The sequence below is a fragment of the Malurus melanocephalus genome, unplaced genomic scaffold, assembly GCF_030028575.1.
Source record: "Malurus melanocephalus ecotype Western Australia unplaced genomic scaffold, MMel_1.1 scaffold_212, whole genome shotgun sequence".
In the NCBI taxonomy this organism is placed as follows: Eukaryota; Metazoa; Chordata; class Aves; order Passeriformes; family Maluridae; genus Malurus; species Malurus melanocephalus.
In genome coordinates this window covers 1,032,760-1,060,222 of record NW_026623444.1, presented here as the reverse complement: position 1 = coordinate 1,060,222, position 27,463 = coordinate 1,032,760, and the positions used below count along the sequence as shown (strand labels likewise).

Sequence of the window (27,463 nt, the reverse complement as noted above, 5' to 3'; positions counted from 1 at the left end):
CACACCTGACTCACCTGGGCGGGCGCACCGGGCGGCAGCGCTGCGCTGCGCTCCGCGGAGCCGGGCGGTGTCCGGGCACGGCAGCGGCCATGGCGAGGGACGGCGGCTCCCCCTGGGCCATGGGGCTGCTGAAAACCTTCGAGGAGAGCGAGTTCAGCAGCTGGGAGAAGATCGGCTCGGGGGGGTTCGGGCAGGTGTACAAGGTGCGGCACCTCCACTGGAAGACCTGGCTCGCCATCAAGTGTTCGCCCAGCCTCCATGTGGATGAGAAGTAAGGAGGGACGAGGGGAATGGGGGAGAATGGGGGGACGAGGGGCTTTTCCCTCTGAGGGACCCCTGAGCGCTCAATCGCCCCGCGGATGCGCAGCCGGGGACCCGCGGGACAATGAGGGCTCTCTRTGTGCAGCCCTGCCCGTCTCACAACCAACAGCAACACCAGGGACTATTAAATATTCCCCAAGCCTTTCCTGCGCCCTCAGAGCCGTTCGGAAAGCATTCCTGCCCTGCCCACGGTGTGCGTGTGCCGGCTTGCACAGCCCCYGAGCGCAGCCCCGGCCGGGAAGGGCAGGAGCAGTGGAAACGCTGCTGGGATCCAGGGGCTGGGGAAAAGCCGGTGTTTTAGCTCGTGGATTTAGCGCTTGGGACTCGTGTGGTGGCAGCAGGCTCGGGCTGGGGGGAGCAGGCTCGGTGTCTTTAGGAGCGGCTGTGGAAGGAGCCGGGCYGGGGAATGTGTTCGGCTCCAGGTCGGGGGCAGCGCTTCTCCGGTGACTGTCCGCTCGGGGTGAGCCCTCACTGGGGGCTSTGGAGTGGGGCTGTGCTGCGTTCCAGATAAGGTACCCCATGATAAGGCTCCCCCAGCGCTCTGTGACTCGTTGTGAGGACGATGGGCTGTGCTTCTGTGTGTGATCACAAATCWCAGATTGGTTTGGGACCGTAAAGACAATCCCGTTCCAGCCCCCTGCCCTGGGCAGGGACACCTTCCACTGCCCCAGGCTGCTSCAAACCCCACCCARCCCGGCCTAGAACACCTCCAGGACTGSGGGATATCGAGTGCAGGTCTCCTTTCCTAGGAGAGGAAGGCTGTCAGATGCATCTTTAGAAGCATCCTGCGGTTGTAGGGACAGCAGTGGTTTCCAGCTGGGCAGCCTCTGTGCAAGAGGTGAATATGCACAAGCCGTGTTCGTGGAGCTTTTCCAGCTCCCACCTTGATCTCTGGGATCTCTACCAGCTCACAAGCCCATTCTGCAGTTCAGTTTTTGAGACGTGGATTGGCTCAGTCACAAAAGCTTTCGTGTTGTTGCCTTTTCTGCAGAAGGAGGGAGATAAGCTGGCCCGAGATTAAAAATGTTTGTAAGCCCAACTTCTGCAGGATTTCTGGGGTAGTGGAACATCTTTTCCAGCATCTGATTTATTGACTTTGCAGCAGGCATGGCTTATATAGTGTAGTAAATAAAATTAAATGTTCTTTGAAGAGGGAGAGTTAAGTATATGAACAGGGGAACTGTGAATAAAATGGAAAAGACCTCAGAGTTGCAAGAGTTTCATTGTGCTAACCTGCAAAAATCCCTATTAAAACCTCAGAGGAGATTTCAGGTTTGATGCTTATTGATCAAAATAGTACTGCAGCAAATTAATTTTGAAGTAAAGGTTAAAACATGTCTTAAAAATTAGCTAGAACATTTGTAATGCTTTTAATTTGCACTGTACATCTAGAAATTTACTCAGAAATKTAATTTTCTCTCTGAGGCAAAGGATGCTGTCACCCATTTTAATGTGAACATTTAATTTTGATGTTTGCTATCAAATCTCAATATATATTAATATATATATATATTGCAGTAGAGAGCCACCTGTCCCTCCGTGGCTATGAGGTGTGCAAATACTGGAAGACCATGCCAACGTGCAGCTCAGTGAGCAAAAACTGCCTTGAGAATTTGGGAACTTTGAGGGCATAGGGTTCCTGCAGTTTCTGATTCATTTTGATAAACCAGTTCTCGAACCACTAATTTATTTTAGTGCAGAATTTGTSCTTCAGATGCTTGAGGGGAGCATTGATTAGAAATCAGTGTTCCTTGGTCTTTGAAAGAGCTGCCCCTGCAAAATAAATTAAACGGATTTTTCTGGGTGGGTTTTTTTTTTCAATTTCTTCCTTGATTCTTGAGCTGCTCTACTAAACCCATTTCAGGAGTTGGTCAGGCTGAAACTTTTCACGCAATATTTTTCTAATAAACTTGTGCTATTCAAATGGTGGGGTGGGGGGCACAGACAGAATCAAACACTGCCTCTTCAGCCGGCAGGTTGCAACAAGCCTGTGTAATTAGATTGTTAATCCGGGAGATTAAACTTGACTAGCTGTTCCTTGGAACCCTGTGAAGAGGTAGAAGAATTGCCAGTGGTATCAGGAACATTAGCTGAAAAGCACAGAGGCTTTTTTCTGATGTGATTGTTTGGTACCACATTAAAACCCCGTTTGTAATGGTTTGGTGGTGGTAATGCCCTGTGAAATCTCTCTCACTGTGTTTCTGCAGACAGTGAGAGATTTGGAGTAATTCCCTCGGCAATTATCACATCGAGGAGCCAAGTGGCCTCRAGCAGAAGAAAAACCGAATGTAGAGCCAGAAGTGTGTTTTACCTTTAAGCCCTCTCAGACAATCCAGCCAAATTCCATTCCTCACACCCCATTTGCTCCCACTCTCCTGAGATCGGCTCCCCGCATTGGACTCGGGATGYTCTCAATGTAAATCCCAAAAAAAAGCGTTTGTGACCCAGAAAGGTGGAGGAGCCTCTCCCCCCAAGGACGTGCAGTGGAGAGGGTGAATTCTCTTTTTGCCAGAATGGAAGTGAGGTCTGGAGAAGAAAGCTCGGAGGGAGAGAATCCCGTGTGGATTTCTTATGGCTGAACAGAAACGTGCAGGCTGCGAGGATGTAACATTTCCTGGAGAGGGCTCTCTACGGGAGGTGTTGGCCGTGGGGGTGGCTGCAGGGTGTGGAGGCGGAAAAGAATTCTCTAATCGGAAAAAAAAAAAACCAAAAAACCCAAAACAAACCTGAGCAAAGCCCTACATGTATCTCCCTCTGCACATCCTGGGTTTGGGAATGGAGCAGCGCTTCAAAATTTAGGAGGTTTTAGAAATACCTCTCTGTTAAGTCGATGCTACATTTATTTAGGAGGTGAAGGTGAATGAAAATACTCTGTAAAGAGTAGGGAAGAGCCTGACTCTCCGGGTTAAGCTGTAATGCTCTGGTACCAGAGCTGCACTGCAGAGATCTGTTAGCAGGACTGAGATCTGTTAAATCCCGGAAAGAAGCTATTTTCTTCCTTTTTTTCCCCTCCCCTCAACATATTGTGCCCTGACCATGCAATGGTTTTTCTTGTCTCATTTTCACATTCTTTCTGAGAGTCAGCAGCGTGGGGAGTTGTTAAAAATGTACCCAGCAGAGCAGAGRCCACTGAATGCTCTTAAAACCTCTRCTGCGATGYGGATGGGAAGAGTTTCTGAGGAAATTCAGAGGTGCTGTAACTTTCTGGGCCCCCATCTGCACCACCAGCAGCAGTTTGTGAAGAGGAAATTTGAAKTCCCGACTGGAGAGCAGGGCTTGGGTCTCCCCTGGGCTGGGAGAACCTCTGGAGGTGCCTCGCACAAATGGCCCCATTAGATTACAAGTTCTCAGAGGTTTTTTTTGAGTTTCTCTGGAGCAACTTTAACTGCTGTGTCTCTGGCTCCATTAGGGAAATGTGGTGGTGCTGGGGGAATAYAGAACTGCAAGGGCTGCCCTGTGCGTGTGAAGCTGTAGTTCTGCAGCAGTGTTATCTCTAGGGCATAAAGATCGGGGCCATGCAAATGCAGCCGTAATTCCTGCTGTTCTTGTGGCAGGGTTTGTGGGACACGGGCTGGGGACTGGGGCAGTGGGCAAGAGCAACTCCTTTGGCTCTGCAGGGGAATCCAAGGAATGCAGCCGAGTCTGGGCTCTCTCTCCCGTTCTGCAGTGGTTCTGGTKGATTGAAAGCGGCCGATCTGTGCCGATTCCTCTGACAGAGATGTTCTTTGGCATCGGGCCCCGGGCTGGAGCCCTCGATGGGTGGGCCCCCATCTTCTGGTGCCATTGCAGGAGAAAGTGTGTGCACCCCATCATTTACATGACCTCGGCTGTCCTGGGTGTAAGCTTTTGTTTTCTTTTCCTTTTTTCTTTTTCCTTCCCCCCTTCTTATTTTTTCTTCTTTTCCCCTTTTTATTTTTTTTCTTCCACCTTTTTACTTTTTACTTTTGTCTTGTTTATTTTTCTTTTTTTTTTCTTTTTTCTTTTTCTGTACTTCTTTATTCCATTTTTCCTTTTGTTTCCTTTTTCCTTTTTTTTTGTCGCTTTCCTTTTTCTTACTTTTTCTTTTTCATTTTCCTTTTTTCTTTTTCCTTTTTACTTTTTCCTTTTTTTCTTTTTTCTTTTTCCCATTTCTTCTTTTTTCCTTCTTTTTCCTTCTTTTTTCTTCTTTTTTCCTTCTTTTTTCCTCTTCCTTTCCCTTCCTTTTCCCCTCTTTTTTTCCTTTTTTCCCTTCTTTTTCTTCTTTCCTCTTCTTTTTTCCCCTCCTTTCCTTTTTTCCTCCCTCTTTTTTATTATTGTTACCACAAAGCTAGGATATAGTACTGGAGCGGGAGAGGAACTGAGCCTAGAGAAGATAATTCCCACTCTTCAATCGCATAGGTGTTAAACAAGAAATTACTATAACCCAGGCCAGACCCACGGCTCTAGACTGAGAAAGCCCACCAGGAGCTTTGCTTTTCCTTCCCTTTGGATAGAATAATTCCTCAGCAAGCGCCAGGAGTGACTAAGCAGCCCAACACGCACCCCCGCCGCCTCCTTTGATGTGCGAATTTGGAGCCTCCATCCCTGCAGCTCCCTTTGTTGCGGTGTTCGCACCCGCGGATGGAGGCGATGGAGCACCTCGGGAACACCTCGGGAACACCTCGGGAACACCTCGGTCTGTGCCGAGCGCCGGTGGAATCCTGGAAGGGGAAAGGGAAGGGAGAGACCTTTGATCTTTGCCTGCTGGGGGAGATCTCGCTTTAACGAGCTGCTTGTGTTTAATACGATTAATGCAAGTGCGCTCCAGCGCTTGGCTAATGACTGCTTTGGCTCTCTTTATTTCTTTTGTCTTCTCTCCTTTTTCTGTTTTGAAAAGGTGACAAGGGGCCTTTTTGAAAGCTGTTTGAAAGCCGGCGAGCCTCTCCGGCTGGGACAGCCTCCGGCTGATTGSGTTTTGGATGCTCTGGGTATGGGAAAGTGCTACGGGTGGTAATTATTGCATGGGGGCTTTATTTAAACAGGCAAATTAGATAGAGGGCACTCGCCTGCTAGTCTGTTAATTCAATTAACTGAGTCTGGTGCAAGCACAAAGAGAACTTTTTTTTTTTTTAAATTATTTCTTTGAAACAGAAAATTCTGCTTTTGTAGAAAACACCGCATTTCCAGCAGCCAATCTGTGTTTTTGCCGATGCTCCCTGAGGCTGCTGTTAGCCCCGGAACCCCATCCCCRGGGGTCTAGTGGTTCTCGCTAGACTTTCTCTGTCTCCGGGTCCCTGCTTTGCCTGGGAGGGCTCAGACGGGTGTTTTACATCCCTGACTCCGGCGCCCAGCCCGCCGAGGCCCGGTGAATTATGCTGGCTATGCGTGTGGCTCGGGGGCAAGGAGTTGGTTGTGTTATTCATAGGCGCTCCCTTGCAGCGTGCCAAAGAGCAAACTGGGTACTTGTCTGCAAAGGCAATTATTTCACAAGAAAAGTTGCTGTAGGGAGCAGCAGGAGCCAACACGGTTAATAGAAATGATTCTCCTTTTTTTTTTTTTTGTTTCTCTCTCAGCCTTTAAATGGTCTTTAAACCATTTTTCAGTCTGATCTTGCCTCTGAAATGGGTTTGCTGCTCATGGCTGGATCCTGGTGGGGAATGTTCCCAGCCTTGGGGAGCACCCCACTGCAGAGTCCCTGGGCCAAACAACAGCTCCCAAAATCCCTCCCACRTGGGAGCACTGAGGGTCCCTCAAAAGTTGTGTTTCAGGTCATCCAGGCACTGGGGGACACGTGGGAAGGGGACACTTTGCTGTGCAAGGGTCGGACTTGGCGTTTCTCTTTGTAGAAGTGGACAGCACTTCTAGCCGGSCTCGGATTTAAAATTTAAAAAAAAACCAAACCAAACCAAGTTTGATGGAGCTGTCAGTTCTGCCGGAGGTTCCCTCAGTGGTATCTGGCATCACCTGATGGTGGCACAGGGCACAAACCTGGTCCCATTGGTTCAGGTCCTGCTGCCCGTCAGGCAGTGTGCGCATCCTTGGGTGCATTGCAAGAGCTGTTGTGTAACAAGAGAGGGTCTGCTCAGGAAATGTCACCTGTGTGACCTCCCTGTGCCCTCTTGTGTGAATCTGTGACAGCAGCAGTGAGGTYTCGGTGCCCATGGCCCAAAGCTGCTCTGGGCACGGTCCATCATCACCAACAAAGCTGTTTGTACAGACTGAAGGTTCTTTCACCCATGAGTGTGGCYCCTCTCCGTGGGCACAGCCAGCCTGGGGAGAGGATCCTCGTTTCCTTTTCCAGTTTGGGTCCTCGTGGGCTGTTGCAGAAGGCTGTGAGTGATGTGCAGAAGGACACAGCAATTAAGGGTCTCGACCTGGGAGGCTGCAGCTCGGGCTGAGTAACGCTTGACCCTTTGCAGGGTCAGGCTGGAATGATCTGTAAACAACCCGTGGTGCTCATTACAGCTGCCAGGACCGGGCCTGTTACATCACTGGGAATGATGGGCCGGGACTTTTCTGGGTCTGCTGGAGCTGAGTGAGCACAGTTTTGGGGCTGTCAGATCTGTGTCTTGAGGACAAGGAGGATTTTATTCCATCCTGACTACAGCAGGCAGTTTGCCCCCCCAACTGGTGAGTGCCAGGGATTCCTCTCCCAAAATTTGGCTCTGTACCCTCAGCTGCTGAAGCGATGCTGTCCCTGCTTTCTGCTGATTAACACAATCTTGTGACTCACAAAAAGTTAACGACTTCAGCCCAAGGAGGCACAGCAGTGGTAAATCCGGGCTCTCAGTGTATCATCCTCTTCCTGAACAGCACAGCACAAACATCAAAGCTGGCAGATTTTGGGCTTTGCACTTGGGAAAGCGCAGGGCTTACCTGTGTTCCTGCAGCTGGGAGCTGCCTGCTGYTGGCAAATGTGGAAACCATAAAACCCAGCGTTGGTAAATGTGGAAATGTGCCTGGAGTGCAGGMTGGTGAGATGCAGTGCRGCTCRATCGGGGGGGTGATCGCCAAATTCAGTTTTTGGTATCTTAAGAATCATTTTGTGCAGCTGCTCCATCCCTCACCTCCCATTCTCTCCTGCCCAGGGAGCGCATGGAGCTACTGGAAGAAGCCAGGAAGATGGAGATGGCAAAGTTTCGCTACATCCTCCCCGTTTATGGTATCTGCAAGGAGCCGGTGGGTTTGGTGATGGAGTACATGGAGACGGGGTCCCTGGAAAAGCTGCTGGCATCCGAACCGCTGCCCTGGGAGCTGCGCTTCCGCATCATCCACGAGACGGCCGTGGGGATGAACTTCCTGCACTGCATGTCCCCTCCTCTGCTCCACCTGGACCTCAAGCCTGCCAACATCCTGCTGGATGCCCACTACCACGTCAAGGTATGTGCTGGGATCTGCTTTTGGATGGCTCCTGACAGGTGAAAAAACCTGAGAGGAACCTGCAGCATTTCCTTAGAATGAGAGAAATACCCCACCGATGCAACCCCTCTGACTCCCAAGTCAAGATCCACCCAAGTGGAGCCCTAAAATAAATCCACCTATGAGATTTATGCACCATTTAGGCACACAAACAAAAGTCCAGTTAGAGAAGTTGTGAGAAACCCTCCTGAAATTTTGGAAGGATGTAGTGAATTCTTGCTTTGAGACCTAATGRGTCCTGCTACAAATTTCTTTGCAGGAGGGTCATGAGGCAGAGGAGAACAGGAGGGGAAAAGCAGTGTGAGCTCTTAAATCATCTTTGCCATTTCCACAGCTCCCGTGGTTGCTTTGTTCCAGGTCATTTTGGCTTTGTCTGCACCACTGAAYACCCAGATCTCATTCACAGAGGGAGCCTGGAGAAACCTTCCCAGAGGCAACTCATTTTCATTTTTGCTCAGAGCATGTACAGTGAGGAAGTGTCTCWGTCCTGACTGCTCATGCGTGCCACAGGTCACCTAAAGGAATTTTTTTTTGTGGCTGTAGCAGCATGAAATACTTTTCGTTATCCATTTCCAGAGTAAGCTGGCAAACTTGTTGGCCTTCTCTGCTGAAGGTTCTGTTTTAACAGCTGGACTGAGGAGGYTGTGCTTGCTTTCTCAACTTTCTTTTTAGAGAGGAAAGAGATTGAAATACAGGTTTTTCCCTGTTTTTTTGTGCTCAATTTTTTTTTAGTGTTCAATTTTTTTGTTTTAGCTGTGCCATAATCCATCTGCTCCCTGTTTTCTTGGCCCCCTCACTGATGAAGCTCCTTTGTTCTTGCCTGCATTCTAAAAATGAAGTTTTCATTAAATAAAGTCAGCTTTCCTGATGCCATGAGAGGGCTGGAGCCATAGGAGGTGTGTGCCACTAATGAAATCACACCTGTGACAGCCTCAGCATTTTTTAACTGGGCCTCTTAGGGATTTATTTCTTAGAAGGATTTTCTTTCCAAAGCAGGAGGAATTTACAGGTGGTCATGCTACCATGACCAGAACATCAGCATTTGAGCTGTTGAAAGTCTGTTCTCACACATTGGTGCTGAGAGGCCTTTGCTAAGTATTTATTTACTTTGAAGTTCATGCTTGCTTGCATAACTTCTTAAATTCCTAATTCTTGACTCATCYGTGAGCCAAGACAGGAAGGCTGTGTTTTTCTCACTGTTTCAGGAGGTCGAAGTGCCTGATGTTCTGCCTGCTGCTCAGCCTACATCTGGGCGGTGATGTAACCCAAGGGGGCAAAGTGCAGAGTGTACAAAAGTAAAAAAAGCTTCTGGTGAGGTCACTGCTCAYATCCCTGAACTGTGGCTTCTGGATGGAACACATGGAGGTCTTCAGACCTTCTCTGTGGAGTTCAGAGAGCAGTGGTGTGATCCAAACCTTTTCCAGCCAGCTGGAGTCTACAGGCAACTTGGAAACCACTCCAAGAAGCAAAGCATAGGAACCTCCATGCAAAATAAGAGATGAACATATTCTGTSAGGCGCCTTCACTTTAAAACTGTGGCCCCAAACCTTCTTTTCATGTGATGTRAAACTCATATTCAAATTTCAGGCCCTGCAGCTCGATTTAATACACATTTTCTAGCTGGAAGGCTAATGGAGCTGCTGATTGAAGTGTTTTTAAATGCCAGCATTAATTTAGTAGGTGACCTGTCCCTGATAGAGTCCTAAKGTGAGTGAAGAGAGGTTGCAGACTGCAAGAGAAGGGTTTGGAGCTAGGGAGGACTTTTGTAAACTGTTTGCCCTTGAGCCAGGAAGCAGCCAGTGTTCTAGTGGAGAGAATTAGAGATGCTGCTGTGCCATCCTCCAGCTGGATGCAAACACACCCTGCTCCCTTTACGAGCACAGWGCTCCCTGCAGAGCCCTGAGCGGGGCTGGGGCTGCCTGGGCTGACTCAGGCACAGAACCGATCATCAAGTGGGCGCCTCCGCATCGTAAAGCCCGTGGTTACATAAGGTTTGTTCGTGGGAGGGTGATTAGGAGGATGGAATTAGCCTGAGCACTTAGCAGGGATATAGATAGGCAGATATTAGTTTGATCAGAGGCACGGTGGGGGATTCCCTGGTGATTTTAAATGTTTGTGTATGATACATACAGCGCAGGGTAAAGCTYTGCTGTTTTTGGAAGGTGGGTGCATCCATCCTTCCCTGTGAGCTGGTGGTGGGAGCTCCCTTCCCTGCCATGCCCTGCTCCATCTGGTTTGCCTCAGACTGCTTTCCTTGGTGGAATTATTCCATTTCCAGGCAGGGATCAGCCTCTAATTTTTTTTTTTTTTTCATTTATGTCAACCTTTCACTTTCTTTGCACCAACAAGATCCTCCCTTGCCCCTTTCTCCTTCTATTCACTCTTCCAATATTTACATGCTGTCTGACATCCATATTTTTTTCTCAACTGGGCCACATCTTTTGAGCTCATTCCTCAGCTCTGCTGCCCTCCCCACACGATCTGGAGGTGTCCCCTGAGCTGCTGTGATGTGGCAATCGCTGGCACAGGGGAAGCAATGCCGCATTCCAGYGCTGCCCTCGTGGGTTTGCTCCTTCCCTGCTCTGATGTGATCTCTCTCCAGAGCCCTTGGTAGGAGAATAAACACCCCACCACGTGCAGAAATCTCATGCCTAGCTTGTTGCCAGATCCCATGCCCTCACGATCTCTGTTGCTGCTTCACAGGTTTCCTATCTTCCAATATCTCACGGTCAAGARTGTTATTTTTTGTTCACGTGTTTCAGCCAACCTGCAACTTAATACTTTTGGGCAGAAACATTATTTTTAATGTTTCACTGTCCAGCCTGAGCTTGTTGTGTTGTTTTTTTTTCCTTCTCTTGTCATATATATATTTGTACACATACACACACATATGTATATGCATGTGTTTTCATGCACACACACAGAGACAAGCCTGACCAGTTATTTTTCATCTCCCAGAGTTTGTTTTTAAAAAACTTGAAGCAGAATGAGGTTCTCTCAGCTGTGCACTTATTTAGGCTCTCTGTAGTTGCTTTTCTCCCCTCCCCAGCTCTCTAGTTCAAACCAGTGTGACGTTTGCTGCCGTGCTGTACTGTGCTGATGATCATGATGGATAGGTTCCCTCGGTGGTCTTCACATTTATTTGTTTCAGCTGCAAAATTTCTGAGCATGGAGGTAGAAGCAGCCTAATCAGATGACAAATTTCATGATCAGAAAGCTCCTTCATGTGGGTTGTGAACTGCAGGYCCAAGCAATACCCAGAGGCCAGGCTGGTAAAGAGCAGTTGTCTCTTTTTATTATTAGACTGCCCAATGGAGGTAGCACAGCCACTTTTTTATCAGCTGTAATTGTTCTGCTGTTATTAAAGATGAGGAGAGCCTTTGTTTTGTGTGTCCCTTCTGCCTGTTTCCCTTCCTGATCAAGATTTCCATGCAGGGCTGTTGTTGCACAGCTCTTTAATYCCAACCAACAAAGCTGGTTTGCACCTTGATCAATTCTCTGATTGATCTTAYTGTGGTGGTGCAGGGGAGGGAACAGAGCCATCCCTGTCACAGCAATCCAGATTCATGATGGATTTAAATGGATGTTTGGCTTTGGTTTGTTCTGCTTCTGAAAAGAGCATTACCTATGATGTCCCACCTGAAACAGGTTTGGAGGAGTTAAAACTTTCAGGGCAGGTTGGAAAAGGATGGAAACACAGTTCTGTTTCAGAAAGATTTCTTCTAATAGTTAACTGAAGTGCATTCATAAACAGTGAAGTAAAAATGTAAGTTTGAAGTGCAGGTTGTGTTGGTATTTGGAATTAATTTTAGTCATAATTTTTAGTATGTCCAAATCTGAGATACGTGCAAATTTCTTAGAATTTTTGGGCATTTCTTAAAGAACAAAAATGCAACAGACTTTTCCCCCTACATCCCAGAAAAAAAATAAGGGAAAACTCCCCCACCACCAGACACCCGAATACCCCACAGAAAAATGTGGGGGCATTCTCAATATCCAGGTGCAGAGACTTTGGACAGAGGCAAATACTGGAWGTTCCAGCGGCGATTAAAAATTAATCCAGTGGATTTGATGCAGAAAATCTTTTGGTGAACTCTGTCCCTGAGTCCATTGCAGTGGGTTCTTGAGTTTTGCTTGCAGAAAAATTGCCATAAAAGGATTAGGACCTGAGTGCACAGTTCAGGAAGCATCAGTGAAAAAAAAAAAAAATAAATTTCCAAGTACTCATTTTGTTCCTGGGAACTAGATCCTTGTAGTGCATGGGAATAGCTTACTGTAGTAACTGTTGTAGTTTTGTGAGCATRTGTTCTAGTTAAAAACAAAAAGACAGAAAATTTCTTTCTAAAACTTTGTGAGTGTTTTTGTATGAACTAGAATGAAAAATCCACGAAAGGCAGAAGTAGGGAAAGGATTGTGCGCACGATATGCTTGAGTTAGAAACAAAAAAACYGAAAAAAATTRAAAAAATAAATAAACAGAAATCTTGAGATCTTGGAATCCTTGAGTAAAGCCAGSTTTGCTGGAAGTGGGCAGGGAAACACGTGCAGCTCCCGTCCCTTGCTCACGTGTTTGTTCTCATGCCGCCCTTTAACGAGCGGAGCTGCCTGAACATGAACCATTCCAAACCATCCCAAACCATCCCACTGTCTGCGTGGGCCTTGGCCAAGGCTTTTTTTCTGCCGTCCCCACCTCCCCGCCGCGGGTTTTGCATGCAGRGCTCTGTCGCCTCCGTGTCTCCTCTGCTGATAGCACTGGCGGGACCCACCTGGGGTGGTGATGTGGGGAGTGAGATTGTGGATTCCCCGGGCTCCAGGGACCAGCAAGGAGCTGGAGGAATGAGAGGGGAAGGGTGTCTGCTTCCAGCACCTTCCCAGCACACGGGTGTTGCAGAAYGAGGTGCCTGGCACGCAATTTAAAGGCAAAACAGGCAAGTTAAATCTATCTTCCACCCACTGCGCAGTTCCCACTGATGTTTAAAGAACATGCATGAGTAAATACATGCAGTGTGGAAAATTTACCCTAGAGGAACTGGTATGAGCCACAAAAAGCTGTCTGCAGAATCTCACTGTTTTGTTACAGCCCGCAAGAGAGCAATCCCTCAATTCCCACTGCTTGCTTCTGCACATTTTGGTACGATCGAAGCCCTGCTCTACAGGTGAATTTCCTATTAATTGGTGTAGCACCTGATCTTTCATAGTAGTATTAGCAAAATTAATCCACAAACAGCAGAGGTTTATGTCCAAAAAGAAGACAGAGGAGTCCTGTAACTTTATTCAAATAAAGGGAGAGGCGATGGGACATTTCCAGGGGTCTCTCAAATTGTTAGAGGATGCAGACTCCTTTTTATCCCAATTTCCCAGCAACATTTCCCTCTCTCTTTCCCCATTGGCTGAGGTACTTGAGAGTACAGACTCCCCGAATCACCTGATAATTCTAATAGAATAGACCCCCTTCTGATGTGCATCCCCTCCTCTTTGTGTCTCTGTTATTTTTCTCTGAGTCCAGGGATTTAGCAGTGCCTTGGGTGAGGAAGACTCTGTGCCAATTGGTGGAATTCCCATGGAATTTATGGTTCCTCCCATTCCTCCTTTCACCCATCAGTATCTGACCTTATCACAGAATCACCAGGAAGAGACCTTCAAGATCTTTGAGTCCAACCCATGCMCCTCAACCAAACCATGGCACCAAGTGCCAYATCCAATCTCTTTTTAAACATATCCAGGGATGGTGACTCCACCACCTCCCTGRGCAGCCCATTCCAATGCTTTATCACTCTTCTTGTAAAGAACTTTATCCTAATATCCAACAGCAGACCCCATCATTTGTTTGTAAAGACATCTCTCTCTCATTCCTTTCAGAAGGTAGGGGCAGGTCTGCAAGCTGAAGTTCTTGGTAGCCCAGGGAGGGTTATTCCGTGTTCTTCCAGCTCTTTCTTGGTTTGTAGGGTGACTTTTTCCTCTCTGGAGCTCTCAGCTCTGCCTTAGCCCCCAGCCTTACATTCACACTCCAAACACGGGAGTGTCACCCTGCATTTCATCTTTATTTCTTCACTAGGAAGCACGGCATTGTTTAGACAAAGAGGGAGGTGTGTGGCTTTAATTAGGCCTGGATTTCTTGAGGTGTGTGCAAGCCTCTGCTTCACGATAATCAAAGGAGAGCAGCGCTTCGGCACGGATCCGTTGGGACTTGCAGCGCTCGGTTCATTTATTAACCCAACACCACAGGCTGCAGTGGTGCTGGGGCTGGGCTTTTGTTCTCCTGTGGAGTCCCAAGCGCCCCAGACTGATCCAGCAATCCTGGGGTGGTCGATTTGGCTCTTCCCAGGGTGACCTGGCTTGTGAATGTGGGTTTCTTGGCCACTTGGTGCTTTCCTGGGCTCCTGGGTTTGTTTTGCTGAGGAGTCCAGCAATCCCTCTCTGAGAGTGTATCCCTCCAGATTACTTTGCTTTTTCCCTTTCCCCCCATTTTAATTTTTCTTTTTTCCTTTTTTTTTTCTTTTTTTTTTGGGGGGGTGTATGTGGTTTTTTATTTTGTTCTCAAGCCATTCCCACATTACCTTCCAGATTAAAGATACAGATGCACAACAGGTTGGATATACCCATGTTCTACTGTTCAGGATTTCTCCAGCTCCTCAGAATGCCTCTGCTGAGCTCTTTGTCCATGGGACAAGTTCTTGCTGAAGCTGTGTGGGTTGTTTTGTTTGTTTTATGGCGAAGGGAGATTCCTTGCGTGGCTGTGTAACCTGCCTGTTCTCCAGGAGGCTGAAGCTGGCAGCAGTTTTCTCCCTTTCCAGTAATGGACACATGTTCCAACTGGTTTTGTGGTATCTTTAGAGAGAAACTTCTCTAAGTGTAAAGTCGGAGTCTATTAAAAAAGGAAAAAAAAAAAAAAAAAAAAAAGCTTTTTTTAATTATGCTTGTTGTTTTGAGGGAAAACTTTCTCAAAGGAGAAGCTGTGAAGATCAAAAGGGGAATGAGTCATTGAAAAAGCTGACTATTTATTAGATAAAAAGAATATATAAGTTGGGGGGAAGGGGAATCTTATCTACCATGCAGACAAAAATCACTGGGCTGAGCAGTCCAAAAAGACTTTTCTTGAAATTTCCACTTGGCATAATAGGCATTTTTGTCCAGTGGGAAATAAGCAAGACAAAGGAAATTCCTGTCCTATCTGTTTGCTCGATGATTGGTATGCCTTTGAGAGCAAATGAATGCATATTTGCYTGACACTCCAAATTAAAGTGGAGGTGTGTCCTTTCCATAAACTTGCTGTCACTTGTTGTGCTCATTTCAGCTGTGCTCGCTGCGTCACTGCACAGACTTGCCGTATCTCCTAGCTGCCACAAAGAGTTCCCTGTGTGCCTTTTTGCTCGGGTTGTGTGTTTAAATTTGGGTTTTTGTAACGTTTGGTGGCTCTGCTGTTGGGCTTRGCCCTTGCTGGTCAGTGATTTCTGAAGGAGTGATTCTGATCAAGAGCTCGTTGGAGAGCCCAGGACATTTAAACACACAACGTGAGGTTACATAGGGAAAGGGGGTGGCAGGGCCCATAATTACACTAAAGTAGTTTGCAGTCACTAAATTCGAGTGGTTTAAATTACAATAAATTGTCTTGACTGTTTGTTGTGTTTGCTATGTAATGGGCTGACATGCTGCTGCTTGCAAAAACTGCTTGCCTTTTTTTTTTTATTTTTCATTTACTCTTTTTCTTTTAGCTCAACCATAAAGAAAAACCTACCGTAGCATTTGGCTTAATGGTTTTGAACAGCATTTCACTGCACTTGTTGGGTCATCCTGTTGCATCTGCTGTTCTTTGAAGAAAAATGTTTGTGAACACCTTGAAACTCTAATGGTACCGTACGCTTTTCTCACCCTCTTCCTCCCTCTTCTCTTTTTTTTAGATTTCTGACTTTGGGCTGGCGAAGTGCAATGGTTTGTCCCATTCCCATGACATCAGCATGGATGGCTTGTGTGGCACGATTGCCTACCTTCCTCCAGAGCGCATCAAGGAGAAAAACAGGTGCTTTGACACCAAACATGACGTGTACAGGTCAGTGAACTACGAAAACACCTCAATGTACTTTTAATAACACCATAAAATGAGGGTTTTTTTGCTTTTTTTAAGCATGAAACTCCTAAATCCAGTTTGAGCCCTGTCTTGCAATAGGTCACCTTTGCTCTGGGTTTTTCAAAGTCTTTGTAGGATAGGGGCCTTTTAAAAAACTACAGGTGGTCCTGGTCTTGAAATTATTTGTTAGCAACTGGCAATGGGAGGCACTCTGCCCACCTCTAATTTCCCATCTAAAGGTACATCCTGACCTACTTTTTGAGTCTGTGACAAAATTCTGAGTTATCTTCAGTGGATTTCATCACTGGGTCTTTGGCTCTTCTTTCATGGCGAGCCTATTAGGAAAAGGAAATCACAGCTGTAGATTAAAAAGATATCTCTTGTTCTAAATTAAATGGATTTCTCTAATGTCATCTTGCAGGGTAGAAGCATTAAATTATATCCACTGTGATACTTTCTCTGATTTTGTCAGTGTTGATGTGGAGCAGTTGGTAAATGCTACCAAGAACTTGGCAGCCTCCAGCAAGAGCCTGYGTTTGCTGCCTCAGGTTCCTCCCTGCCAAAGCCAGACTTTGAAATCGTGGTTCTTGGCTGCATCTTGCTCTGTGTGTGTGCTCATCAGCTGACTTAGATGCAAAAGTGGAAGAAAATACTTAGGAATTTAAGAAAATAAATTATATTTCTGTGAGTTTTTTTGTTTTGTTAAAAATAATTCTAGAAGTAATTATTTTACTCTTTTTTTTTTTTTTTGTAGCTTTTCCATCGTGGTTTGGGGAGTCCTTACACAGAAAAAGCCTTTTGCAGGTAAGTTGTGTGTTATCTGGGATTTTTTTTTTTCCTCTTTCACATTGATAAGCACACTTCCTGCCCCACCAGCTTCAAATTTTGTGCATGGCCTCCAAATTCTGCCAGCCTTGTGTGGTAAACACCTGTAAGTTCTCAGATTTTGATCACAAACTGAAGTTCTACCGTGTTTGATATTGTGAAAATGGAACCAGTATTGCTGCAGGAGATCTTGTCTGCACCTTTTTGCTCCTGCTGGAGTTTTCTCCAGATCAGTGTGTGGCCTGCACAGATTTCTGATGTGCTGGCAAAACCAACTTGGCAGGCAGCTCTGCTGTTGTTCAGAAGCAGCTTCTCTGCAGGGAGGTTCTGCAGTTTATTTGTAGATGGTGGGTGCAGATTTGTTCCTTTAAAACAAGAAGAGAAAAGCTGTCTGTGAGAATAAGCCCCGTTCCACCCYGCAGTAAATGCTATTTATTCTTTATGACTTTCCTGTGTCTGTGACTGCCCTGTGTGTAGCAGACATGTCCCAACAAGTACCAGTCTACCATTAATTTTTCTCCATTTAGCCCAGTGGCTGATTTACAGTTTTACATTATGGAACTTCTTGATTTGTGATCTTCCTCCACCTTTTCCAATAGTTCGGGTACCTGGCCTAAATAAAACCGAAGATTCTGATTTCTTACAGCAGATATGGAAATCCAAAGAGAGRCAGCAAAGAACTGTTTGAGGTTTTGTTTTTTTTCTTTTGGTTSTTTAATGGTTGGAAAAAGAACACAGTCACTCGCTGAAAATTGTTTTTAAGTGATACAGAGAAGCAGGTGTTACTGTACTGAAAAATATATTATTGGAGAAGAAAACCAACAATTTTTCCCGTACTGATAAGAAATCTAGGAAAAAACAAAATTTCAGCCTAATGCACTCTTAATGTTCTTAGAAAAAAAGAAATTATTTCCTTTGGTAGGACGTCTAAATTTGTGTGCTTTTGCTTTACAGAGGAAAACAACATTTTACACATTATGGTAAAAGTAGTTAAAGGGCACCGCCCAGAGCTGCCTGCTGTTTCCAAATCCAGACCTCATTCATGTAATAACTTGATCAAACTGATGCAAAAATGTTGGCAAGATGATCCTGGTGAGCGGCCAACATTTCAAGGTAAGATTTCCTCGTAACTTGGCTGCCCATTTATTCTCCTGTGAGTCACGTTATTGCTCAGGACTCTGCTGATCCCTGGGGTGAGCGCTGAGGAGCTCTGTGACAGGATAAATAGAGCTCATTGTGTGGTGGAGACAATGATACAGGCCACTTACTCATTTGTGGAGGAAGGGATTATCTGAGGACATGTCTGACCATGACACGGTGTTATGTAAACACGCCASGAATAAGCCTTGTACCCAACCAGTCAGAAATTATGTTTATTTCTGATGGTGTCACAGCTGGAGATGGTTTGCAGAGCACCAAAGCRTTGAAAGCTCTGGTTCTTGAAATTTTTGCTGTTATATGTTGAGAAACTGAATTGTTTCGTGTAATAAAACAAGTTGTACCATCATTTCTCTGCCAGTAAAAGGCTTGAACTTGTCCAAAGCTCCTGTTATGAATTCCAGCRTGCAGAGGGATGTAGGAAGCACTGTCACCAAGTAGCTTCATTCAGCATTAATGGCAGAGATTCGCCTCTTTCCTCTCTCCTTGCTCAAACAAGGCATGAGGATTAACCCAAGGAATGACCCATCTTTTTTTTTTTTTTTTTAATATGTCTGAGTCTGCCAGCAGTGCAGTGGTTGCCATTTCATGGTCCTGTGGTGTGGCCCCTGTGTAACACCAGTCTGGTCTGGCTGAAAATGAACTCTTTGGGCAGCCCTGTGCACACTTGTGCCCACTGATGAGGTGCTAGGTGGAATGGTCAGGGTGGGAATCTTTCCCCCACAGCATCTCACAGCTGCTAAGTTCTGTTGATAGAGGAAAGCAGCAGGGCATCTCAGAAAGAAAACCCCTAAAMCCCTCTCTTGCTCTCTTCAAAGAAATCACTTCGGAAACAGAGGCCCTTTGTGAAAAACCGGAAGATGAAACAAAGGAGATGATAACTCAGGACCTGGACTCCAAGAATTCCCCAGAGCAGCAGYCTGAGGTATTTTCTCTTTCACTTCTTGTTCAAGCTTGCTGGGTTTTTGGGGGGGAACAGACTCCTCTGTGACCTGGAAGCTCCCAAGCAACCTTCTCTTCGCTGCTTTTGAGCACCACCTTGCCTGACAGAAGTGGGTCTCGGTGAAGGACTGGAATGCACAAATGACAGCACCTGCATGGACCAGCACAGGAAAACCTCAGGGCAGCACCAAGTGCACCTTTTTCTGTGGAGAGAGAGCAGGACAGTTAGGAGATAAAGGCTGGAACTGTGTGGGTGTGACCCATCTTAAAAACCACTGTAGACAGAAGAGCCATGAGGCTTCAGTGGCTCTGTGAGTGCTGATAGAAGCTGCTTCTGAAAAATTTCAGTGACCTTATTCACAGGTTTCATGAAATACAAAGAGTGTTTAAAGGCTACCTGCAAACTATCAAATTTGTGTTTCTTCTGTAGAGGCTCACTCAATTTTCTTTGCTGACCTTTCTAAAATGCTTGTATTCTTCTCTTGAAGGGGATCTGTGCACTGTCCCAGAAGAAACAGGAGCCTGCTCTCCCATCAGTTAAGGATTACAGTCTCTCAGAGTTGTTGTCCCAGCTGGATTCAGGGATTTCACAGACTATGGAAGGCCCTGAGGATCTCAGCCGCAGCTCTTCCGAGTCCAAACTTGCCTCCAGYGACAAGCGGCTTTCAGGAGTTTCATCTGTAGATTCAGCTTTTTCATCCAGAGGCTCCCTTTCCCTTTCCTTTGAAAGGGAGAGTTCAGGTAATGGTCAAGTTTTCCTTTGTAGTTGTTTGGATGGCTTGGGAGTCAGYGGGTTGGAGAGCAGAACAACGTTCTGGAAATTACTGTTAGCCTTGCCTTCTCTTGCTGTCAGCACTACAAATTTGTTTACTAGAGGTAGTTATTTAAAAGGAAAAAATAAAAATAATAATAATTAAAAAAAAACCTATATGGTTCCCAAACGTGATYTAATGAGAAATAATAAATCTCATTTACTTTTGTAAAGGAGTAAACTCCCATTAAGGCAATTACAGAATCAGTCATGTAGAGGGTGGTTGGAAGGGAGGTCACTCTGAGTCCAGCGTCCYGCTTGACTGGGATTAAAGCCACTGCCCAGTCAGGTCAGCTGAGTTTGTGGCTTTTTCAGTTCTACTAAGCCTAAACCTGAGCACCTTAGCTTTTGAGAGGACTCAAGCCTCCTTCTCAACAGCCCCTGGGACCCTTGTCATAAAGGCCCCCTCACTTTTCAGTCCAGTGCTGCAAACCCCAGACTGTTTTCCAGTTAGGTTAGTGCAGGGAGATCAACCAAAATATCCTTCTGTCTTCATGTCGCCAGAAACAGAGTTAGTGGGGGTCCAAATCTGACCTGAAAATGTTCTGGGACTCCTGYGGGGTGGGAGGGTGGATTGCTCTGCTGGCAGGTCACTGCTGAAGCCAGGGCAAGGTAAGGTTTGATGAGTATCAGAATTGGGATGCTGACTTTTCCATAAAATCATAGAACAGTTTGGGTTGGAGCAGACCTCAGATGAGCAGGGACATCTTCAACTAGATCAAGCTGAATGTTTCCAGGGACAGAGATCTACCACCTCCCTGGCAACCTGTTCCAGTGTTTCACCATCCTCATGGTAAAAACCTCCTTCTTTCTGTCCATTTAGACATCGGTACTACAGACATACAGAAGAGGAAGCTGACGGAGGCGATTTTGTCTGGAGACACTGGCAAGCTGATGAAGATCCTGCAGCCSCAAGATGTCGATATTGTTTTGGATGGGAACTCCAGTCTTTTGCACTTGGCTGTTGAAGCGGGCCAGGAAGAGTGCGTGAAGTGGCTCCTGCTGTACAACGCCAACCCCAACCTCACCAACAAGAAAGGATCCACCCCTCTCCACGTAGCCATCGAGAAAAAATTTAAAAGCATCGTGGAGCTGATCATGGCCAGGAAAATCAACGTCAACGCCAAAGATGAGGACCAGTGGACCGCTCTTCACTTTGCTGCCCAAAACGGGGATGATTTCAGCACCAAGATGCTGCTCGACAAGAACGCGTCATTGAACGAGGTGGATTTTGAGGGCAGGGCGCCCATCCACATAGCCTGCCAGTACGGCCAGGAGAACATCGTGCGCATCCTGCTGAGGAGAGGCGTCAAYGTCAACGCCAAGGGCAAGGACGACTGGGTGCCCCTGCACTACGCCGCCTGGCAAGGCCACCTGCCCATCGTGAAGCTGCTGGCCAAGCAGCGCGGCGCCGACGTCAACGTGCAGACGGCGGACGGCCGGACCTCGCTCCACCTGGCCGCCCAGCGCGGTCACTACCGCGTGGCCCGGCTCCTTATCGACCTGGAGTCGGATGTCAAYGTCCGCAACGGGCTCCTGCAGACTGCTCTCCACATAGCCGCCGAAACCGGCCACACCAGCACYTCCAGGCTGCTCCTCAAGCACGGGGCGGACATGGAGGCCGCCACGGCAGAAGGGTACACAGCCCTGCACCTGGCATCTCGCAGCGGCCACTTGGCCACCACCAAGCTGCTGATGGATGAAAGGGCCAGCGTTCTGGCCAGAGGCCCTTTAAACAGGACAGCGCTGCACCTCGCTGCGGAAAACGGGCACTCTGAAGTGGTGGAGGAACTTGTCAGCGCAGAAAATATCGATATTTCTGACAGYGAGGGGTTCACGGCCCTTCACCTGGCCGCGCGAGGGGGGCACGCCAAAACCGTGGAGGTTCTCCTGAAGCACGGGGCTCGCACTGACATGCCGAGAGCCAAGTGCCAGCCCCCGCTCCGGCCTGCTCAGCAGGGCAGGAGGAGCTCGCTCACTGTGCTGCTGAGTGACACTTAAGCACAAGGTGCCGTGTGGTGCCTTTTACCTGGTGTGAGGAGGCTGCTGGCTCTCCAGGGCCTTCTCCGGGCACAGGGATGCGCTCACCAGCAGCAGCTGATGCTGGACTGAGGTGTTTGAGTGTCACTGAGGTGCAGGGACAAGAGCTGGAGTCTGCCATGCCGTGCTCTGTGCCATTCATTCTGTGCCTATCTGGACATTCCCCTCCCGAGGATGTTGCGAGAGAAGGATGTGATTTGTGCATTCCCCCTGCTTTTTTTTTTTTTAATGTGCCAAACTAATTTAAGAACTAACAATATGCTTTTTTTGTATTTCCCTCAAAACAAAAAGAAAAAAAAATACAAGAAGATGGCATAGATTTCGTGGTTCATTGCAACGATCGGTRTTTCGGGCTGAAAGCCTCTGGTTTAGAATAAGCACAACACCAATCTGCTTGAAATTTATGCAGGAGTTGAGGAAAGGGCTATTTAAAGTACTGTAATCAGGTTTCTGCTACGATTTTTTAATGGAGACATTGATTACAGATTTCCATGTACTCAAAGTTTATGAGGCAGACTTAACAGCAAGGCAGAATTCCAAAAATAATCAGCAGAAGTAAAAGCTTAACAYTGCTGTCTTCATGTACAGTACTACCTTGTATGTATCCTGAGATCAGTAAAGTGGACTGGGTGCTTAGTGGTTTGTCTTAAATGAACAAGTCAAAAGCYGGAATTCATCCTGGACTGGAACTGGAGGGTCTGTTCTAACACCAATTTGCAAAATGCGGTTTGGAGGGGCTGATGACTAGAAGTGATATACTGTGTATATAGGATTTCTACCTGTTGTATGCTTTTTTTTTCTACTGAAGAAAATAGATTGCTTAGAGTGGGTATGTTTTAATACACCTTTTAATGTCACTCTTTTCGAAGTACAAATGTGGCYTGTTATTAATAAAAGACTGTGTTCCACAACTGTCTGTGTTTTGGAGTCTTTAAAGCAACTGAAACCCCACTGACCAAYAGCAGCACAAAACTATCATGGTTTTAGTGGTCATAGAATGGCCTGGGTTAGGAGGGACCTTAAAGATCCCCTGACCTGGGGACCTTCCACTACATCAGGTCCCTCAGAGCTCCATCCAACCTGGCCTCAAGTGATCCTGAAGCCCAAACTTGACACACAAAGCTGCCCTCACTTTTACATTCCCTACAGCTTTACAGCAACAAAGGAGCTTGAAGGAATGGGAGGTGTTATTTACAGAATAAAATTGTAGAATAAAGCCTCACACAGCCCAGCCTTTATGTGTGTAATATACTGGTGTGGTTCACACAACTGGGATGGGTTCCTCTCRTGCTGTAGCTGTTCATGGAGAATGAAATGGTGTTAAAAAGTACATGGAAAAGCCACGCTCRTGCCTCTGCCTGGAGGTTACACAGCAATATCTCTCTGAGCAGAGCATGGCAGCCCCAGCAAGCTCCTAAAAGTGCTGGCAGTCAAACTTCTCATCCAACAAACAAAACTGATTTTCCTACTGCTTCTTTCCACTTTGGAGACCAATAAGGTTGCCTTGTTTCATTCAGTGTCTCAATACCGCAAACCCAACCACAGACCACTTGGTCTCTCARGCTTAAAGCACACACCATTCCCTTCTATTTCTCAGGCTCCTGAACAGTGAGATTGAAGATATCTAAATTCCAGTACTTGCCTGAACTTCCAAGAGAGCTGTAAGACCAGGTGACAGCAGCCTTGCACCTCCTAATAAAGGTGGTTGGCACCGGCAAGGCAAGGGGAAAGTACATTATAAAATGCTTTTTAAAACAGCTCAAACACTGCTTCGCCAGTACATTCCTCCGGTGCCTAATAATAATAGTACATTAGCTTCTAATTAAACATGAGGCCACACTCGTGAGTCTTTATTTCCAAGCTGTCTTTCACAATAGCAGGCATCAGCTATGTATTGCAGAGAAGGCAACACAGCTGGCAGTGTGCGAGAAAACAACAAAGGATTGCAATGACATGCTGCCAGTGTTGGAGTGGGTATTTTACCCCGTGAACCAGCCTTCCTTGGGGGCAGGAGGGGTGAGTGGGGGTGCTAAATTGGGACTAACGCAGCAATTAGGAATTACTGCTTTGTAAAGGGCTCCTACGGCGACCTTTCCTGGTCCTTTGTGCACTCCTCGMATTCAGCTGAAGTCTCTGCCTGTTGACCTAAAGCTTTCAGGCATTTCTTTGTCTCTTTCCGATCTTAGGCGTGTTCTTTTAAAAACCCCCGCAGGCTTGGGAGGTGGGTTTGAGGGGGTGTGACACGAAGGGCTCCACAGAGCTGAGCCCACTCGAGGTCCCAACTGCTCCCTTGCAGCAGAGAGGGCTGAAAAATGAACGTAACTCTTTCTGCTCACTTCCAAAATCAGGCAGATTGCTTGAAGGGTTTCTGCAGAGATTGCTTGAAGGATTTCTGCATGCATTATGCTCATCTTCTCCCTCACGGGTCCTGACCATGGCCCCAGGTGGCTGTTTCAGCCCAGGGAGAAACATAAGGAAAAAAAAAAAAGATACGGTGCAATGACGTTCGTGACCACAACCTTCACCTTTTCATCTCCAGATGTGGTTTCTCTGCCTGCACCGCTCCGGGGGCWCAGTCTGGGCTCCTGCCAGCCCAGCGGAGGGGAAGGTGCCTCGCCCCATCCCCATTGCTGGCTCCTCCATCGCAGCCCCCGGGGCACAGCRCAGCCCCTGTCTCTGCAGCAGTTCCCAGCACCAGGCGGGTTTATTTACCTGCTGCTCGGCGCCGTGTTTGTACAGGTTGGAGAGGRCTCGACAAGCCTGCGGTTCAAACACGCTGCTCTGCTCGGCGGTGGCGGTGCGGAGGGGAGAGAATTGCCGGCTGATTGCAAAGAGGCCCCGGGGCGAAGCTCAGCCCTTTCATTGCTGCCTCCTCGCTTGCACCGCCTTGGCTCCGCTCAGCATCGGGCTTGCAGGAAAAACAAGGCATGTGGGAGCTGCTCTGCAGAGCCTCCCGCCGCAGAGAGGGCTGGAAGAGGGGAGATTTGCTCTCCTCCACACTCCTTTAGCCCCAGCTGGGTGGCACAWGGTGCACACCAGCTCACAGGTGTCCCCCAAAATCCCAGGCAGAGCCTTCAGGTGCAGACCTGTGTGACCTCCCCGGCTGTTTTGGCTCTGCTGTTGTTCAGATCCCGTTTTCCCCGTGCCTTGGGAGGGGTCCAGCCTTTCCCTTCCTCGACTTTTGGATGTTTCTTTGAAGGAGGGCAGACCAGTGGGTTCTTTAGCCATCAGTCCTGGGGCAGGGGATTGAGGGAAGATGCCCAGGCAGCCTTTGCCTTCCTGTTCTTTGGCCAAAACCGCCTGCGTGGGCACCCAGGTCTCTGCATGAAGTGACCACTTTGGCCACACCAGTTTGGTACTGGAGATGGATGGGTCACTCACGGCTCCTGGGGCGCTCTTTCATCCCGGGCTGTGGCAAAACCCCAAACTCAGGCGCTCCCGTGGAACCACAGAATCATTTTAGGTTGGAACAGACTTCCAAGGACATCGAGTCCAGTTCACCCAGCAGAGTGTCCACCGGCCCGAGCCAGGGAGAGGCTCAGAGCCCRAGGCGAGCGCTGATTAAGCAGGGTGACAGCACAGGAAGCCCTTTGCAGGGGAGGTGGCACCGGCAGATCCCAACACGCCGGGCTGAGCGTCAGGGGCTGTCGGCAGCGAGGCACGGGGCAGTGATGGGGAGCAGGGTGGGGACGCCGTGCCCTGGGGACACTGTCACCCTGGAGAGGCTGGCACGACACCCGGCTGAGCTGGGAAACCCTCAAAGCTGTGCCGAGGAAGTCCTGAGCTTACAGAGCTCAGCAGGCACTTGAGGAAGAAAGRGTTTTAAAATGAGTGCTGCCATCACTTATTTACCCGGTGTTTTTGAAATGCTGCGGGAGAGGCTTTCAGGCTTTGCTCTGCAGTGATGTGGAGCTCAGACCATTTAAAAGCTAATAAAGAGCAACTTTGTGATCCACACAACAGCTTGGCTGAGAGACTCGAGTAGAGACACGAAGAAGATTGAGACAAACAATACGGCTGCGGCAAGGAGAGGGAGAAAGATGCTCTGCACTCTCCCCTGGAGGAGCAGGCAGGAGCCCGTTCGCTCTGCCCCAGAGGCACAGAACAACCCCTGACCGTGAAGGAATAAGGCCACGGGCCAACTCGGAACGTGCACAAGGAGAGAAATCTGCTTGACAAGTCTCCCCCACCCCAGTCTCCACATTGCCTGATGGGATCACAGGAAATAAACCCTGGCAGAGCCAGTTTTCACACGAGTTCATGCCCTGACCCTGCCTCGGCAGGGACCCGGTCCAATTCGTTTCCCTTTTATCTATTTAAATAGGATTGCTTTTCTTAGTCCACTAACAGGCAAAACATGCCAAGTCCTGTGCTGAATTACTGATGTCTGCCGWGTGTTTTAAAACCCCCAGCGAGGCTGGCTTTGCCCCAGCGCTGCCTTGCTCTTGCAAAGATGCTTAGCTAGGGGCATTGTAGGAGGTTTAGCAGGCCACAATTACAGCTGACATTGGGAGCTTCTATCACAGCAGCTGCATCCAAAAGTGCACGTGCAACGGGGTTTAGGCATCTGTRCAATCAAAGCCTAGACGTTTGTCTGTGGTGGATATAAAGGCTGGTTTCAGCCCAACCTCTGCCAGTCTCAGCAGCTCACARAAATCTCCAACATCTTCCTTTAAAAAAAAAWWATTAAAATTTGTATMTAATCAGCAGACTAGGCAATYCCRGCTTGAAGAAGATGCWGGATGYCCTGAGATTAACTTAGCCTGACCACCCAACTTTCCGAAGCAGAAAAGCCTTTATTCCCTAGGTCTCGACATAAATCCAGATTCTGATGGTGGTTTATTAAAGAAAGGTGGAATTGCTCCACTGCTCACTGAGCCAAACTGCCCTTAGGATCATCTCTGTTCTCTCCTCATCCTCTGGGTCCCTGACACATTTCTCAGTGTAATTCCCAGGAAAGAAGTTTGCTTTAGTGCAGCAAACCAGGGCAGCCAGTGCAGAGGCAGACAAGCTCTCTGGCCACAGGTACAACCCACAGCCTGCACCTCCCTCCCTTTCACCAGTGCAATGCTTTCTCTGCTGAAAAAGTCCCAACTCTGGATCATTTCCAAAGCAAAAATCTTTGCAGAATTGAAAACTGAGGGTCTAGCTCCCCATCCTTGTCTCTWCCAGCTTTGGGGAAAGAGAGAGGCACAGAACTGCTCCTGGCACCCCAAGGCCATGCCAAGGACACGGCCCCAGACACAATTTCAGCACAGCAGCCTCTGCTTCCTTCCCAAAGGCCTGTGATACATGTGATTTATATCAAAGTGACAGAGTGCCTATGAGGCCTATTAATTCAAAACTTTTTATAGCCTTTTTATACATTATCAAAATAAGAATGTAATAACTTTTTACATATTATTAAAATACAATGTAATTGCTTTCAATATATTATCGATGATAGCCTTTTTATATATTGCTATAAGTTTTTTAATAGTGTATTAGCAACATATAGTATACCAGCTGCACGTAATCTAACCAGCTGGATTAGTACATAGATATGTGAAATCACCAAGGGGCGTAAATCAGAAAAAGTTCTGAAGAAAGTAGACAGGTAGATGCTATAAACAAGGAACAGTAGAAAGCACTAATRAGAACTTGGCAGAGGCATGGGACAGTCAGCAAAATAATTGAAAATGAAGACTTAGAAGACAAGAAAAAACCCATGAACATCACCATTACACATACCCATAGGTTAAAAGCTCATCGTGATGAAGAGGATGGTATCTCATTAGAGGGAGACCCCCACGACCACTGAATTAAAGATGACACATGTGCACTTAGAAAACTGTGATATTGTGTATTTCTGTGCCCATGGATGGTGGTGGGTGTATGGTGGGCCAATGGGGGGCAGTGACAATGTTCATGTTACACCATGCTTAC

At 47.4% G+C, this 27,463-nt stretch overlaps 1 protein-coding gene across 1 annotated transcript; it reads left to right on the top strand.

Moving 5' to 3' along the window:
* RIPK4 (receptor interacting serine/threonine kinase 4) lies at window positions 1-22,442 on the top strand. Its single transcript, XM_057373978.1, has 8 exons — window positions 1-271; window positions 7,368-7,659; window positions 15,596-15,744; window positions 16,517-16,566; window positions 17,542-17,700; window positions 18,564-18,670; window positions 19,176-19,428; window positions 20,322-22,442. Exons 1-8 carry the CDS (start codon window positions 90-92, stop codon window positions 21,497-21,499), a joined length of 2,370 nt encoding a protein of 789 aa, XP_057229961.1. The 5' UTR covers window positions 1-89; the 3' UTR covers window positions 21,500-22,442.
* Window positions 22,443-27,463: the final 5,021 nt, after the last annotated feature.